This window comes from Siphateles boraxobius, unplaced genomic scaffold, assembly GCF_051911475.1.
Source record: "Siphateles boraxobius isolate OS27281-9 unplaced genomic scaffold, OSU_SipBor_1 9, whole genome shotgun sequence".
Taxonomy (NCBI): domain Eukaryota; kingdom Metazoa; phylum Chordata; class Actinopteri; order Cypriniformes; family Leuciscidae; genus Siphateles; species Siphateles boraxobius.
Window position 1 is genome coordinate 935,412 of NW_027509219.1, and position 16,440 is coordinate 951,851.

Consider the following 16,440-nt stretch of genomic DNA (forward strand, 5'->3'; position numbering starts at 1 on the left):
TAATGGACTGATAGTCAGAGGAATAATCAAATTTGGTCACGAAATGAACTTACTAGTCACATTCCACTTTTTTTGTGTGTTATTCTTTTTGACGGTGCACATTTTAATCTGTTATTGAGACTAAACTTCCTATATACTGTGTATATATACAGGGCCTAAAACAATTTTTTTGCCATACCTTACAATGTACGGTGACTTAAGAAAATTTACCAGCCATGACACAAAAACAGGCAGTTATGACACCAACATTTTAGATACCAGTGAAAATTCACATTCCTCTATTCCTATTTCATACCACAGCACAAACTACTAGCTTAACTAATATACATTTAATAGCCTACATTTTTAAAGACAAGTAAACGGTGGCTCTGTCTTCCTACTTCCATCTTTTCCTCTTCTCTTGACCATCGTTCTCTCATGAAAGGAAATCCCTGTGGTCATTCTCTTCGTGTATTGCTTCCTCTCTTGTATCCTGAAAGGCCTCTCTGCCATGTCCGAGTCTCACTCGCTCACTTCTCATTTTGTCCTTCGCCCAAGAAAAAAAATAAATACCTTTCATGATTTACCATAATTAACATGATTTTCAGGCATGTCAATCATTTTTTCCGAATGGCTTGCAGCAGGAAAGAAAAAATGCAATGGCTATTACAGCTGGGTTGCTTTTCCAAAAATATGGACTTAAATTCAACCTAATCTGGTCAGAGAATCTGGAAGATTAACAGTCTTGAGATTTCATGGGGAGTGACTCAGTTTGGCAGGGTGCATCTTTTACAGTTAGTTGAGTTATAAGTAGGGCTGTTTAATTAATCATGATACAAACAAGACTGTTATAAGGCGACTGCTATATGTGTAGTCTGCAAGTTGTGCACACTTTACACATAGGGCTATTCTTCATTCCAGTGTGCGTTTCACTTTAAAACACAAGCTCCGTCATATCCTTTGATTGTTTATGAAGAGCGCAAGTGAAATACAGACTGAAACGGACACCACTGTATGGGCCAGATGATACGCAAACCACGTTTCTTGGCTGGAGAAAGCAAGTTTTTTGTTCTGTAATGTTTTCTTTTTTTAGGTGCTTCGGTGTGCAGAAACTCATTTGCTTATTTAGTGCCCTTTTGGAGTCTCCAAGTTTCCTCTTTTGGAAAGACCTCTAAATTTACCTTGGAAAAAAGGCTTGCAGAAAGTTTTTTTTTTTTTTTCAATCATCAATCTGATGGTTTAGTTTGCTGGGTATTGGAAATTATAGCAAAAAAAAGTGCTAAACAAGATAAACTGTATATGCTTATTTTTCACGATACGTGTGCGATTAATCACGTTTTTTCAAAAATGTTACCCAAGTCGAAAATTTTAATCAATTGACAGCAATATTCATTAATAAAAAGACTTCAATAGATTTAACTCTTTGGCTTTAATTTTTTGTTTCCTATTTTTTAAACAACCTGTACACCAAATTTGTTTCCCCATCATAAGTTTTTTTTCTTCTTCAATTTAATGCTCTTATTTCCAGTGAAGTGGTTGTGCCAGACAACATCTGGACTCTATAGCTCGTACACCGGTGCATGTCCTCAGCTTGTATTGCATGTTTTGTGCTTTGAAGTGACTGATGGCTTGGTTACATGCCACTATTTAATATCCTGGAAAGGAAGCATGTCGATTAATGACTATAAATCATAAAGCAGCTGTATAGTTTTCTCCCTGTGTGATTATTGTGGAATACTCTCACTTGATAGCTCACAGTAAACAGCTTCTCTGGTGACTGGTGCAAAATGTTTTCGGCATCTGTTCTGCTCAATTCAAAATGCCAAGAGGAAATTGGAACCTCATTTTTGTCGTGAACTTCTGGTCAGTTGTGTATCTGTAATATGAATTCAACAATTATATTGTGTAATATTTCTGGCTCACTGACACTGAGGTCAAGTGAGGCTGTACTTATTTAGGGTAGAAGTTAGTTTCTTTGGATGCTGTCATATTGGTTGAAAATATAAAGTTGAAACTGTTTTTTGTAAATGTCAGGTTGGGAACCAGTTAAAAAATAAAAATGGTTGCACTTTATTTTTCAGTACGTGCAGTAAGTGTACAGTAAGTGTACTTACCTAAGAAAGTACTGGTAATATAATGGGTTAGGTTCAGGGTTAGTACCTAGTTATTACCCAGTTATTGCTATTATTATTATTATTATTATTATTACATGTACATAGTATGTCCGTGTGCAACAGGAAATAAAATAAAAATGCATTAATTATAGTAATGGTTAAAACAATGGTTGGATAGTTTTGTATGAATAGCTGGATTTCATTGACTATTTTACCCGATATTATGCCTGCTTTTGGGGCATGTTGTGCACGAAAGGCCTTTTAAAGTATTTTTTCCCCTAGGCAATGTGGGTGCAAATGTTTAATAGCTTTTTGCTATTCCAAGTATATAATTGACTTTTAAAAGCAATCCAACCTTGAAAAGTGTTACAAATTATGGTTACTCGCCCTCTTTTTAACCTTCTATTTGTGTCTAAATTAGACTAGACTAGCTCATCTTATTGTCTCTTACTTCATTCTTTTCTGCAGTGTTTTGGTGGGGAAAGTTGATCCCTCCCTGGCCCCTGTTCCTGTCAGGATTAAGAGCCTGTTAGACACATGCGAAGCAGGAAATACCTTAACTAGACCCTACTGAGGTCACCATGGATACCATCCCAAAAACCTGCTGCTACAGGCCTCTCGCTCGCTCTCCTTTATTAGCTGAGTTAATGGTAGTGATGGGCGGAGTTACTACAGCAGAACTAGTCAAGAGCAAACTTGGGTTAGGTTTACTATTAAAAACGTGTCAGGGAAAACAGCATACCAGTTTCTCTAAAGTGGTTTGTTTTCATGAAATGTGCATTAAATGCTTTTTCACAACCGCACACTTAGGCAGACTTTTCAGAAGAAATTCTTTTGTAATTGTCTGCCTTCTATTTTGCAATTACGTGTTATTTTTTGGGTCTTTTTACCAAAAGTGGCTCAATGGGATGTAGGCCATGCATTGTTTCTTTAGATTTACTCACATTTCAAAACAATAGTGTAAATGTCGTCTTCTGCAAGGTGTCAGGATTTCATGGAAATTTGACCTTTTTTTGAACAATCAAGTCCTGGTGCATCTTTTACAGGAAACCAGTTGGTGTCATTCAAATCCCTCAGCGCCAGTCAAATGCATTGTTATTGAACGGAAATTAATCCAATTAGCATTTGAATACGAAGCAGTCACCATTTGTTTTGTAAATGTGAAAATCTCACCTCAACTTACAGTTAGTATAGAGTCGTCAGCATATGGTGTCAGAATGTGCTCTTTGACAACATCAGTCTATTCTTTTAAAGAGGAACCCCAACAGGATAATCCCCTAGTTCACTGCTCCACAAGAAGCATTTCCCCTTTAAGAGTGCACAGCCAATTGCTTGAAAGGTGCAGATGAATGAATGACATGTTGATGGATAATGAATCTGCGCAATTATATTTAGAAAACCCACCCCCCACCCCCGCGCGCCACTAGTCGCCTTGAGCAACGGGTGGACTCAGGTGGCAGTATCCGAGGCAATGCCCCCGACCTTGCATCCCATAATCAAATTTGAGCTCTATCTCAGAATTGGCCTGACAATTGGCCCTTGACTAATTCAAACTCAGATTTGATTTAGCAGTGACTGAGCTGGTGTCTTTGATAGACGTTAGGTGTTTCTGATCATCTATAGGATGCCAAATGCAACAATGTTCGAGGGTTTGACTCACGAAAATCTTTTTTTAAGAAATAAGTTTCTTTAGATAAATTCTAAAACATTTGTTGAAGTTCTTAGTCACCCGTGTAGTCAATAATCGAATCCCTTAACTCATCTTTGATCACCAAAATGACATATTTAAAAGTTTTTTCTGTGAAAAAAAATCTTCATGCTTTAAAATAGCCTGAATGTAACTCTACACTCTTGCCTCATTTAGTATACGCAGTTCTATGAATATGCAAATGAGCCCCGCCTCCACTCACTCACAGCAGCTCAGAGATCCACTCGTTGACGATCACACGTTGATCTGATTGATTACAAGGTAGTTTGTGACATCAGAAACACCAGCGATTTCAAAACGCGTTTTTGAGATTGTCTTTGGTTCACTGCAGTTTTAAGGAGAAAATACTCAGCAATGGTGTTGACTTGTGAATTTGCACATGGTTTGTCTTAAAGCATATTAAAAATACCACATAGACATATAAACACCATTAAAAATTTATTTTCACCACAGGGTGGACTTTAAGTTCTCAAATGTTTTCTTTACTCTTTCCCCACCATTGACGAAAATTTCCGGCTTTCCGTGTTTTCACTGTTATACGCTAGGGGGCGCTATTACACATTTTGTTTACACCGCTGTAGAACTGTGAAGCTTTAGTAGGGCCCTATGATTTCCGTGATGCAGAAAACGCGGACGGAATCACGGAATTTACACGTGAAAACGGAATTCTCTTATACACGCTGAATTTGCATATATTTTGTTGACATATTAAATAAACTTTTTTTTTTACTTCCTTTTCATTTTTCAGTTTAAAACAACAAACGTAGAAAGGTCTCTACCTAAACCGTAGCCAAATGGCATTGTTAAACATGTTGCCTAGTAACCATACGACCTCACGTTCACGCGTAGGGAAAAAAATGTCGAAGCGAGTGGCTTCTGATGAGCTAACGGGGGCTGCGTTTGTGGTAGATGCGTCCATTTGTATACTGTATCTGTAACGTGCTGATCTAACCAGCGGTCTCATAAAACGTTAAAAAAATGTAAACGTCCGGGAGAATGAGTAGAGCAGGCGATCTGAATAAGAGTGATGATGCAAAAAAGAGCTCTATTCGGTACGGTTTTCTGTGCGCACACACACGACCCGAAGCGTGCAGCCATACAGCGCGCGAGTACTGAATTGAGCTCTCTTTCGTGTCTAAATAGACAAATACACACAACATTATGTCTAAATGTCCGTTTTGGAGAGTTTTCACGTAAACTATGTCGGCTATGTCTTAAACAGTTGTGAGTGTATCGGATGTGCATCAGTGGATCCGCATGTCATTGGACATGATCCGACGTCTTAAAGTGACAGTGGGTAATTAACCTAATGCGGTCCATGTCAAGCAACAAAAGAAAAAGAGAAAAGCATTCACTGTTTGTTAATAGCTTTAATATGTTTGTTAATATGTCTGCTTGAAAGAATAAATGATGTATGCAAGTAGTTATAAAGAATTTTTTACTTTAGGAAAAGTGGTTTTAATGTCATTGTGTTGGCTTTCTGTCAGGCACATATCGTTGTTTCAATGTTTCTGTCTCCCTGCAGCATGTCTGCATTTAATCTTTGATTTAATATTCATCAACTCTACCTTGTAACTGTTACCTTCATGTTACTGTTATTTTTGGCCAGAGATTTGTTGAAGGTTTGGCTTAATTTTGGAGAATTTTGAATGTACTTTGCTGAATATATTAAGAGTTTAAATAAAAAAGCTGAATTGTGAGTTTGTGTAACTGAATTTAACGGTCAATACTGCTTAGAAGTGAAAAGAAAACAAGCAAATCCGAAAAATCCGAAAGGGCTAAAAATAAATCCAAAAAAATGGAATTCGAAAAAAAATAAAACGGAATTTGAGAAAAAATAGACTCGTTGACGATCACAAAAAGACTCGACCTATTCCATCTGTGTTTTGATCATCGTTCTGAATCCGATCTGGATGTAGTCTTTGACAAAAACGTGATTTTTTTTTCAGGTTTTTGCTCAATGTTGCTTTTTATTATTAAACTAATTTACCCACATTCAAGTGTTGATAAAAAATGCATGAATACAACGTATTCAGATATTCATTTAACAAAATGTTCTGGGGCACATTCAACTTTTATGAAAATATTTTAAAAAGCTGGCGGTTTGGAAAAGTATGGTATTTGAGTAATTTCCAGGTTTGGATAAGCATGGGTAAAAAAGAAAACATTAAAGTTCACCCAAAAACAGAAAATTCTAAAACACGGAAGGAGAGGCGAAAATCGGGACTCACACGCCGTTATCTGTGCGCGCAGCCTCACTAGAGAGAGAGAGAGATAGAGGTTCATTTCAGACAGCGCTCGAAGACCGAATTGATTCCTCTTTCAAGTTTACTTGCACTATAACAGACTCATACACACAATTTTGTCAAAATACCCGACAAGTATTCTCACGGTGATGTCATAAGTGAACAGTTAAGAAAGAATCCGAATGTGTGTCAGTATATTCGGTCTGTGCATTCGGCCTTAAAGTGAAAGCAGCCTAATATTCCTGCGGTTGTCTGTGTCATTAATGTTAATAAAACATTAGAGAACCAATAACCAAAAAAGTTATGTGCACCCGTTATTATATACCAAATATAATGCTGAGAACAATGCTGTAAGAACCATTTCTGTTAGATATGGTTTTCAAATTTGAGTGTGGAAAAGTATGGAATTTTGTAATGGAAAATGTGTAGGAACCCTGTAAGAAGAAAATAATGGCATTTCTTGCTGAAGACTCTCAGATCAGCTTAATGTAAAACACCTGGAGATTATGTAATAATTATTAGCGCAGTATTTTTTCCTCGCAACTGACTTGGTGGGAGTTCAGCACTCTGCGTCACGTTTATTAAAGGGATAGTTCACCCAAAAATGAAAATTCTGTCAGTATTTACTCTCCCTCATGTTGTTCCAACCTCGTAAGACCTTCGTTCATCTTCGGAACACGAATTAAGATATTTTTGATTAAATCTGAGAGCTGGATCACTCCTCCATAGGCTTCTAAGGGATTGAATCTTGCCAGCCCCGAAAAGTTATTAAAGACATCGTTTAAATAGTCCAAGTGACTACAGTGGCTCAATCTTAAGTTTATCAAGTCAAGTCATTTTCAAGTTTATCGAGTCAGTTCACTAGTGTAACAGCGTAAGCTTCTGTGTTGTACGTCACACGCATCACACACATGACCAGCGTCGGCCAATAGTGAGCCTGCGTGTGACGTACAACACAGAAGCTCTATGCTTTTACACTAGTGAACTGACTTGAGAAGGAAATGAATAGTTTAAATAAAGTCATTATTTTAGTTTTTTTTGCGCAAAAAAGTATTCTCGTCGTTTGATAAACTTAAGATTGAGCCACTGTCGTCACTTGGACTATTTTAACGATGTCTTTGATAACTTTTCTTGTGCACATCCCTAGTAATAGTGATGCATATTAAATGTGGCTAGTATTAGGTTGTAATGCTTATTATTTGAAACGACCCAATAAATTAATTAAACATCTTACCTTTGTGGATTTAAGACTTTGGAGTTTTAGATTTAACTAAGTTGGAGGTTATCCTAATGGTCGCCAGTTTGGTGGTTTTCCCTAATAGTTGGATTGGAACTTAAGAATTCTTTACGATTGTTTTTAAGAGCATTCTTTTCAGGAATTCAAATTATATAAAAACTTAACAGAACTCATTTTTTTTCATCTTGTTCTTAGTGGTAGCCATGGTTGATCACACGACGTTCACTTTGTATTCGGGGGATAAACTGGAGCTGAATTGTAAAGATAAAGAAGAGACACAGGAGGTGACCTGGACTAAAGACCATGTTCCACTGGTTGACGGAGAACACACACGTCTGCGCAGCAACCAGATGGAGATCGAAACAGTAGAGCCGGCCGACTCTGGTCTGTATGCTTGCTTTGCTCAGGGACCCAACTGCAACGATACAGAGTACTTCAATGTCAACGTTACAGGTGAGAAACCAATTGAATACAAAATTGCTGATTGATTGACATTTGTATTGTTCACAAACACAACAAAAACATAACCTGATTTTCTGTTCTTTGGTCAGATGGATTGATATCCTTAGAAGATGATGATGAAGATGAGTCTTCCTCAGAGGAGGCCAAGCTATCAAGTGACCAGAAGCTGCTTCGTGAGTCACTGTTGCTCTCTTAGTCAAATTCTCTGTGCTCAAAACTCTGAATCAAAGATATGCAAATGTCAATGCGAATCAATATTGTTAGGGTTGTCCTTTCAAAGCAGGAATTATAACAGGAAATAGTGCACATTTTTGTTTTATAAACCACAGCTGTCTTGTGGAATGTGTCAAGCTTTAGTTTATTAGACTGAAAGCCTTCATGTCTTTTGATGGATTAGACTTTGAGTCCCAAGGGCACTATTAAGCCAGTCAAAAGGAGCGAAGCCATCAACCAACACCCAAATCTTGCGCACTTTGATCTGCGGTCACCTTAGTACAATCACTCTCCTGGAACGTGCTCTTATCGTTGCTTTGGATTACTTTTCTAAGATGGTCATCCTCCTGATACTGTTTATATTGTAGTTTCATAGTAATTTTCTCAGTCTTAGTTTTTTGTACTTTCTATCGGTTCCTCAGCAATGGTTCCTGTTTGGGCTCAACCTGATAAGATGGAGAAGAAGCTCCACGCGGTTCCCGCCAGCAAAACTGTCAAGTTCCGTTGCCAGGCCAACGGTAACCCTACACCAACTCTCAAGTGGCTCAAGAACGGCAAAGAGTTTAAGAAAGACCAGCGAATAGGAGGCTTCAAGGTGAGGGCAACTACACAACATCCAAATTCTATCTCAGAGATGCTTTTAAAATATCCATGTCTTAATCTTAAAGCCCCCGGTGGTGTAAATTAAGCTTTTAATATTGTTTATATGTCTATGTGGTATTTTTAATAAGACAAACCATGTGCAAATTCATAAGTCAACAGCATCGCTGAGTATTTTCTCCTTAAAACTGCAGTGAACTAAAGGCAGTCTCAAAAACACAGTTTGAAATCACTGTTTTTTCTGATGTCACAAACTACCTTGTAACCAATCAGATCAACGTGTGATCGTCAACGAGTGGATCTCTGAGCTGAGTGAGTGAGTGGAGGCGGGGCTCATTTGCATATTCTTAGAACCGCGTATACTAAATGAGGCAAGGGTGTCGAGTTACATTCAAGCTGTTTTAAGGCATGAAGAATTTTTTTTTTCAAAGAAAAAAAGTGAATGTAATTTTGGTGATCAAAGATGAGTTGTAAGGGATAAAATGATGGACTACAGGGAGACTTTAACATAATCGCAGGTAAAGCTGGTGTGAAATTAGTCCACTGATAAACTCGTATGATACAAAATTGGTTCCCAAACTTCACTTTTGCTTGCCAGCTGCTGTGATTTTGGAGGTTAAAAGGGCACCTCCTTCTCAGCAGATTTGTCTTCCAGACACCTCACTGTTGCATGACAGAGGTTGAATAACCATGCCTGGAAGGCAGACACTGGAGCCTACTATTGCTTGGCTGTCCTTATTTTACACAACTCGTTGTGCTCAGACAGATGAGAATAAACTCCGGGATAAACCAGCTCATGTACTCATTTAACCATGTTGATCAGGAATGTCAACAAACCCAAAGTAACGTTTAAATTGATTTCTTAGCAACGTGTCATTAGGAGAACTGCTTTGAGTGAGTTTTGGCCACAGCTTACTTGTTAGAAAATCAAAATGAGAATGAGTAGATAAGGAGAGGTTATTTTAATTTGTGGGTTTAATTATTTTTCTAAAAAAATACTACACATCAAAATGACAATCATTTTTCTTTTTTATTCCATTCCTCTCCCTTCTACATTACATTATAGTGGTATTCTCTGCAGTTCTCTGCTTGTGTCATTGTGGACCTGTAGCGTCTGTGTTTCTCATCAAGGTGTTTTTCAGCTGGGAGACATTAGTCCTCTTCCTCTCCCTCATTGCATACACACTTTACCATCTGGAGTGTGTTTGAGGCCACTGCAATGCATACACGCATGCACGCGCACACAGTAACATGTGCATTTACATGGGTTTATACAGACATTTGAGTATACTAAGAAGGTATGCTTTCTTTTTGTGTGTGTGTGTGGAGACAGACTCAGTACCATATCATAGCGATAGTAATCCGTGCATAAATGCATCCAAACGTGTCTTTGAGCTCCAGGAGTGAGAAGGACTTCCGCTGAGGGGCCCTTCTGCAGTTTTCGTAGTAACCTCCCCCCTGCACTCTCCCCAGTCTCTCGTGGTTTCTTTTGTTTAACAAGAGTCTGGCACAATTGTTCATTTACATTAAGTGTTTGTGAAAAGGAAGTCAGACAGACTGTGAGTGTAGCAGCTCACATCTGGGGTTCTGAAGCCTTAACCTCTGATTAATTTTGCCCAACCTAAAGCTGATTTCATCAAGCTGTTACTGCTGAGAACACATGCTCTGTCCGCTGGATCTTTATAGGTTTAGTTCACCCTAAAATAATTTGCTCACCTTTATGTCATTCCAAACCTGTAATGACATTCATATTTCAATGTACAACACAAAAGGAGAGGACAAAAATATCAGTATTTAGTACCGTAACATTAGACTTGTGCACTTCTATTGATAACTTTGTGTCAAACAGACAAAAATACATAATTCACAAATAGCAAAAAGGTTTTCAATCTTTGCCATATGCTGATACAATATAATATACACAAATATATATTAAGTAGTTTAATAAAAAATAAATATTTATTAAAATCGCCACTGATCTGTAGAGGTCCATGTTGCTTAGCAGACATATGTTTAATAGACTGAAGTTTGCTGGCGGTTTCTAGAGCTCTTGGTTTTAGAAGAGCTCTGTGTCCGTAGACATGAACACCCCTTTAATGCATTTAGCAGTTTTCTGCTTTTATATGTTGGGCTGCAAGATTTTGTCTATAGAAGTCTTTAATTGAAGAGTTTTGGATCAGATTCACTTCTCTGCCTCAATAAAGAGATTTTTGCAAAGGCAGCGGCTATTTACATTAAGTGAAAATGGCAGTATTTTACACAGAATCTGCACACTTTTTTACGTTTTCATTTTACTGCACAGGTTCGGGAGCACATGTGGACCATCATAATGGAGTCGGTGGTACCGTCAGACAAAGGCAACTACACCTGCCTGGTGGAAAACAAATACGGCAGCATCAATCACACCTACCAGCTGGACGTAGTCGGTCAGTCATATTTCGAGTCTTATCTCTACATTTTAAAAGTTAGGTTGATTTAAACATCATCCTCTCCCAAGCCCAACTTTTTTCCTATTCTTTGCTTGTGGGTAAATTTGTTTTGGTCTTTCCTTCCCCACCAGCTCAGCTGCAGTGATTTATTGCAAACCCTTTTGATTAAATCTATTTACAGTTTTAGCTAGCACAGGCAAATGATCCCCAAGGGAGGGTCGCAGAAGCACTGCAATGTTTACTTGAGTCAATCAGATGCAAATGGGTGTTGTTCACCATGCAGCTAATGCTTTGGCGCAGCACCACTAATGGTTACCATTACTTCCCTGAAATGAACCGAAGTAACGGCTGGCTTTACATTTTCCGTGCGAGTGTCTGTGTGTACGTGCTTGTCAAGGACAAGCACTCGTACTCTGTTGATGGTGTGTGTTAAATGATCCATTGCAAATATAAAGTGTTTACGTGATGCAGTGGATGAGTTAGAGTCGTGGTTAGTGGCTCAAGATGAGATCAGTGTATTTGGTAAAGTAATTCAAACACTGATTGGCTGACATGGACTTGATTGATGCCTTCATTAAGTAGCAAATAAATCAGTGCTGCTGTGACATCATTTGCACCCTACATACACATTCATGAGAAGACACCATTTGAATTTGTCACACACACACACAACACTCACACATCTACGGCATCAAGTCCACTTGGGAAGTTCCTGCTTATGAGTTCAGAGGATGTAATTGCGATGTGAGTTCATGTGCGATTTGTATCAAAATAAAATGGACACGTATGTTTTTTTTCTCTTTTTTTTATTATTGTTTGTAGATTTATAGACTTGCCGCCTTTTGTTCAGAATCTCTGAGAGATGGGCTGTGGCTTAAAATAACATTTCCACTCATTTCCACCAAATTACAGCAATTATAATGATTTTTTTAGTCTGCATGTTAAATTGGCTGCTCCCTGTAGACTCTGTCTGTGATATTAACATCTAATGAACACAGGGCTCAATGCTAAGGATTATTTTCTACTTTCCCAGTCGTTCAAATTTTTACTTGCCCCGCCAAAATTTTCATTGGCCCACCACAAAGAAGTAATAAATAATTAAAATAAACAAGTGAGGCCTATTTATTGTTTTCGTAGTTTTTTGACCCATAACCTTAATAAATAATTTTGTGGCACCAAAAACTGCTAACTCTTATTCCTAACTATATATATATACAATTGTTAAAGACAAGCAAACGGTCAGCAATAAAATAAGAACAAATAATCAAATTACGAGCAATATCTCAAATACAATAGAATGAACATATAAATTAAATTAACACTGCTTTTCATTATTTTCAAGTAAGTCTAACAGTAATTTTCAGGTAGAGAAAATATATAATCAAATGTAATATAGAAAAGTTACAAAAGTTAAGAGCAGTGAGTGATTTTTTTTTTCTTTGTCCTGGTTATTTGATTAACATTAAAAGGTTCTTTAAGTGCTGCACGGATCCAATATACTGACACGCATGCATTTTATTTCTCAACTGTTTATGTCACTTCAGATATAATAGACTATGGTAACTAGGACACACGCCGAGAGTGGCATCCTCTGATGTAATTGTGTGAATATGTCCGTTCAAGCGCATGAAGACGTGAACAAGAGCTCAATTCAGCATTCGCACGCTGTCTGAGAAGCGGCTTTACGTGCGCACGCTTCAGATGTGTGCGCTCACAAAACTTCAGACACTATTGGGTTTTAGATCTCTTTCCCGTCGTCCTGCACTTGAATATTAAGGCTTAAAAACATGTGCAAATGATACACTTTCATGATTCAGCACTGGCCCGATCGGGCAAGTGTCAGTTGTGTCAACTGTCCCTCGAGGAGTCCCTATTGTCGAGCCCTGTTGAAGATCCTATTTGCCGTAATACAGATTCACATTTTGATTTCTTTAAGAGGGGAAAAGAATAAAAAAAAAATGTTAATCAGGCTTATTTCAACCTCACTGACATAAATGTGTGTGTGATACAGAGCGTTCACCGCACAGGCCGATCCTCCAGGCTGGGTTGCCTGCTAACCGTACAGTCGTGGTGGGAAGTGACGTGGAGTTTGAGTGTAAAGTCTTCAGCGATCCTCAGCCTCACATCCAGTGGCTGAAGCACATCGAGGTGAACGGCAGCAGAGTCGGCTCTGACGGACTGCCGTACGTTCGAATCTTGAAGGTAAAATCCGTTTCCTCTTACTAGTCAAGCTCCTAATGTTTGGTCTAACAACAAGGTGTTTTGTCCATTTGACAAAACTGTCTTTTTGTCTATATTAATAATGTGGTGATGCCTCAAAGTTAACAATATTTAATCAAGAGTCAAATAATTTAACTCTTTCCCTGCCAGTGCTTTTTATATATATATATATTACCAGCCAGCGCCAGCTTTTTTGATCATTTTCACAAAACTTGGACGCTGGAATATTTTGTTGTATGAATATCTGAACATGCAATATATTAAAAGAAAGAACAGAGAATTTTTTCTATTATTCTAGCTATATGCGTTCTTTTTTATCAACACTTGTATGTGGGTAAGTTTCATTAAAAAACAATTACATTTTGAACAAAAAGCTGAGATATTCATGTTGTTGTTGTTTTTCAAACACTACAACGCACAAAAGCAATGGTTTTATCGCTTGTTTCTGCTCCTTTTCTGCATGTGTTTTGATTAGGAGGATTCTGTACTCTATCAGAATTTAATAATTAGTCTAATAATCTAATAAATAGTCTAATAATATTTGTTTTTAATTTAATTTGTGCTATATTTTGGTTTGAGTTAACAATACCAACACTACCCTACATTTTGTAAAAAAAAAAAAAAATTTTTAACAAAAAGTGCTGTTAGAAGCTGACAGTTTAAGTCTATGGAATAAACAAACCTAATTCCTCATAAAATTGCACAGTAAGTGTGTGTGTGTGTGTATATATATATATATGTCCCTGTGGTAATTGATGCTGCCACTGATACAGTTTATAGCGCTTTAGTTGTAACCTGAAAAATATCCTTTAAATATCAGAAATCAGTCTTATCTAAAGTTCTTTACTTTTTCTGTTGCTGTTAAAAGTGTTTCTTTCACCATATTACTTCACCTCTATGGTCAGAGCCCCTCAGCAAATGGAGCAGGACTAACAGCTTTCGGGAAAAATATTAGCCACATTCTTGGCAGGCGGTCATAATCCATTTCACAAGAGCTGTAATGGCAGGTGTTGTCCTTCAGTGACAGCTGGGATCACAGTGACATTAATGTTTGACTTTGTGCTTGACCTCTGACATATGTTTGACCTCCGCAGCACTCTGGGGTCAACAGCTCGAACACACAGGTCTTGACGCTGTACAACGTGACAGAAGAAGAAAGTGGGGAGTATATATGTAAAGTGGCCAATTATATAGGCCAAGCCAACCAATCAGCATGGCTCACCGTCGTTAAACACTCGCAAGGTAACACACGCCCCCTGCTACAGAGATACATCAGTGCAGAAAGAGGCAGAAGTAGGTGTTAGACGGAGGTAGAGACAGCGGTTATCAGGCTCATAGGTGACCGATACACATCTTCCCACTTCGTCGTACTTTTTTGTTTTCTGTGGTGCCGTAAATGACGCCATGGAAAATCCCAGCAGAGCAACTGGAAGTATTTTGGCTTGTTTACACTGGACGTTTCCTTCTCTCCATCTCTGTGCAGCACTTTGCCCTCCTAATAAGGGTGTTTTTCATGCCCTCTGAAGATTACTTGCACTTCAAAAGCATTTCAGTGGCACCTTGAGAATGTGCCCGTCTAAATTCCTTCACCTCGCTCGAGGGCTTTTTCTTTACCTGCTATTTTTCTCTTCAGGATTGCTTTGTTTCCATGACTATTAAATTTTGCAGTCTCTCTTTCTTCCTCATAGATACCACAAATACTTCTGGCAATTCACAGTTTTTGATGTCACAGCTAAAATTAAAATGATATTTAACATGCTCTCCTTTATTTTAAACTCTACATGTAAATATAAGTCTCATAATGAAATATAAGGCATAAAGCCTTGATGCATTTATAAAGTTTAAAGGTGCATTGTGTAATATTTCTGAGGAATTATTGGCAGAAATGCAATATAAGATCCATAACTATGTTTTCAGTGGTGTATAAAGACCTTGCATAATGAACCGTTATGTTTTTTTTTACCTTAGAATGAGACATTTATATCTCCATAACCGCGGGCGCCCCCTTCTAAGGAGTCGACATATTGTGTCGTCATGTTTCTAGCGTAGCCGACAGCGAACACGCAGCGCTACAGAGTTTCTTCACTACCTTGAAAAATAACTTTTCAGTGGTGTATAAAGACCTTACTTAATGAACCATTATATTTGTATTACCTCAGAATGAGCAGTTTCTGTCTACACACACCGCGCGTTCCCTTACATTGAAATGCGTCGACATGTTTCTACAGTGGCCCTAAACGGACAAACGCGTTTCGTTACTATGTTGCTCTTCGTGCAAGGAAGCAAGCTTAGTTCAGCGAATAAATCACTGACACAATGATGAACAAGTAACAATAATATTCGCAATAACATATAGTTTTACTAAATAGTTAAGTAAACATAATTTCTTAATTTATCCTTGTAAAGAAACCTCATTGCTGAACTTCTACTCTCTGCTGTCTCAGACGATGACATATTTTCCTGTCGGCCACCGTAACTTTTGTTGGTTGCAATTCGTAACCTCACCACTAGATGCCGCTAAAAATCACACACTGCACCTTTAAGTATATACTCGAAAAGCTTAATGAGGTAATTCATCTCTGACTATTGGTTTTCAAACTTTTAGTTGCATACTGCTAATAAATAATGTGTTGTAAAGGCAGAACAGCCGCTATAACACCTTGTGTTTTTTATCAAGAATTACAATGACATTAGTCTTTTTAATCATTGTATTAATAATAATTGTGATTAATAATACATCATTATAATAATTGCAGTTGTAACAATAATTGCTTTATCAAATCGAATAAAACTTGCATGTTTTTTTGTGATTAATCGCGATTAATCATGTTAGGTAAGATTAATTTCAAAGGAGGACGATGGAAACCTTAATTGGGAAAGCTGTGCTTTACGGACTCAGTGAAGCCTTTTAAACCGTCCCCATTTTCCCCAGCTTTTATCATTTCCAGCCTACAGGAATCACTGGCCACTTCTGTAGATGGCTAAATGTTCTTAATAGTGCTTTTCAACAGGTAATATAGCATCGCCTGAATCAAAGTGCCAGTGCCTTTGACATCCTTACTCGCACATATTTCTCACGCATTCTTTGACTAGCCTTTCTAATCTCCCAGTCTAAATGCCACTGCTTCCTCCTCTGAATGCGTGCACTTGTGAGAGCGATTGTGTTCAGTCTCTGCTGGGTAATGTTCCATGTGGCCCATCTTGTGCATGTGGAGATGGAGGTGGGTGGATG

General features: G+C 37.9%; 1 protein-coding gene across 3 annotated transcripts in view; it reads left to right on the forward strand.

Moving 5' to 3' along the window:
* Positions 1–16,440, forward strand: part of LOC143732514 (fibroblast growth factor receptor 1-A-like) — a 44,820-nt gene that overhangs the window by 12,554 nt on the left and 15,826 nt on the right. For 2 of the 3 annotated variants that reach the window (XM_077223678.1, XM_077223677.1), the window contains exons 3-8: positions 7,480–7,737; positions 7,836–7,919; positions 8,382–8,554; positions 10,862–10,985; positions 13,000–13,190; positions 14,303–14,450. In XM_077223678.1, the coding sequence (XP_077079793.1) occupies positions 7,480–7,737; positions 7,836–7,919; positions 8,382–8,554; positions 10,862–10,985; positions 13,000–13,190; positions 14,303–14,450 (978 nt within the window). The remainder of the gene's footprint in view (positions 1–7,479; positions 7,738–7,835; positions 7,920–8,381; positions 8,555–10,861; positions 10,986–12,999; positions 13,191–14,302; positions 14,451–16,440) is intronic. The other variant, XM_077223679.1, reaches the window with a different exon arrangement.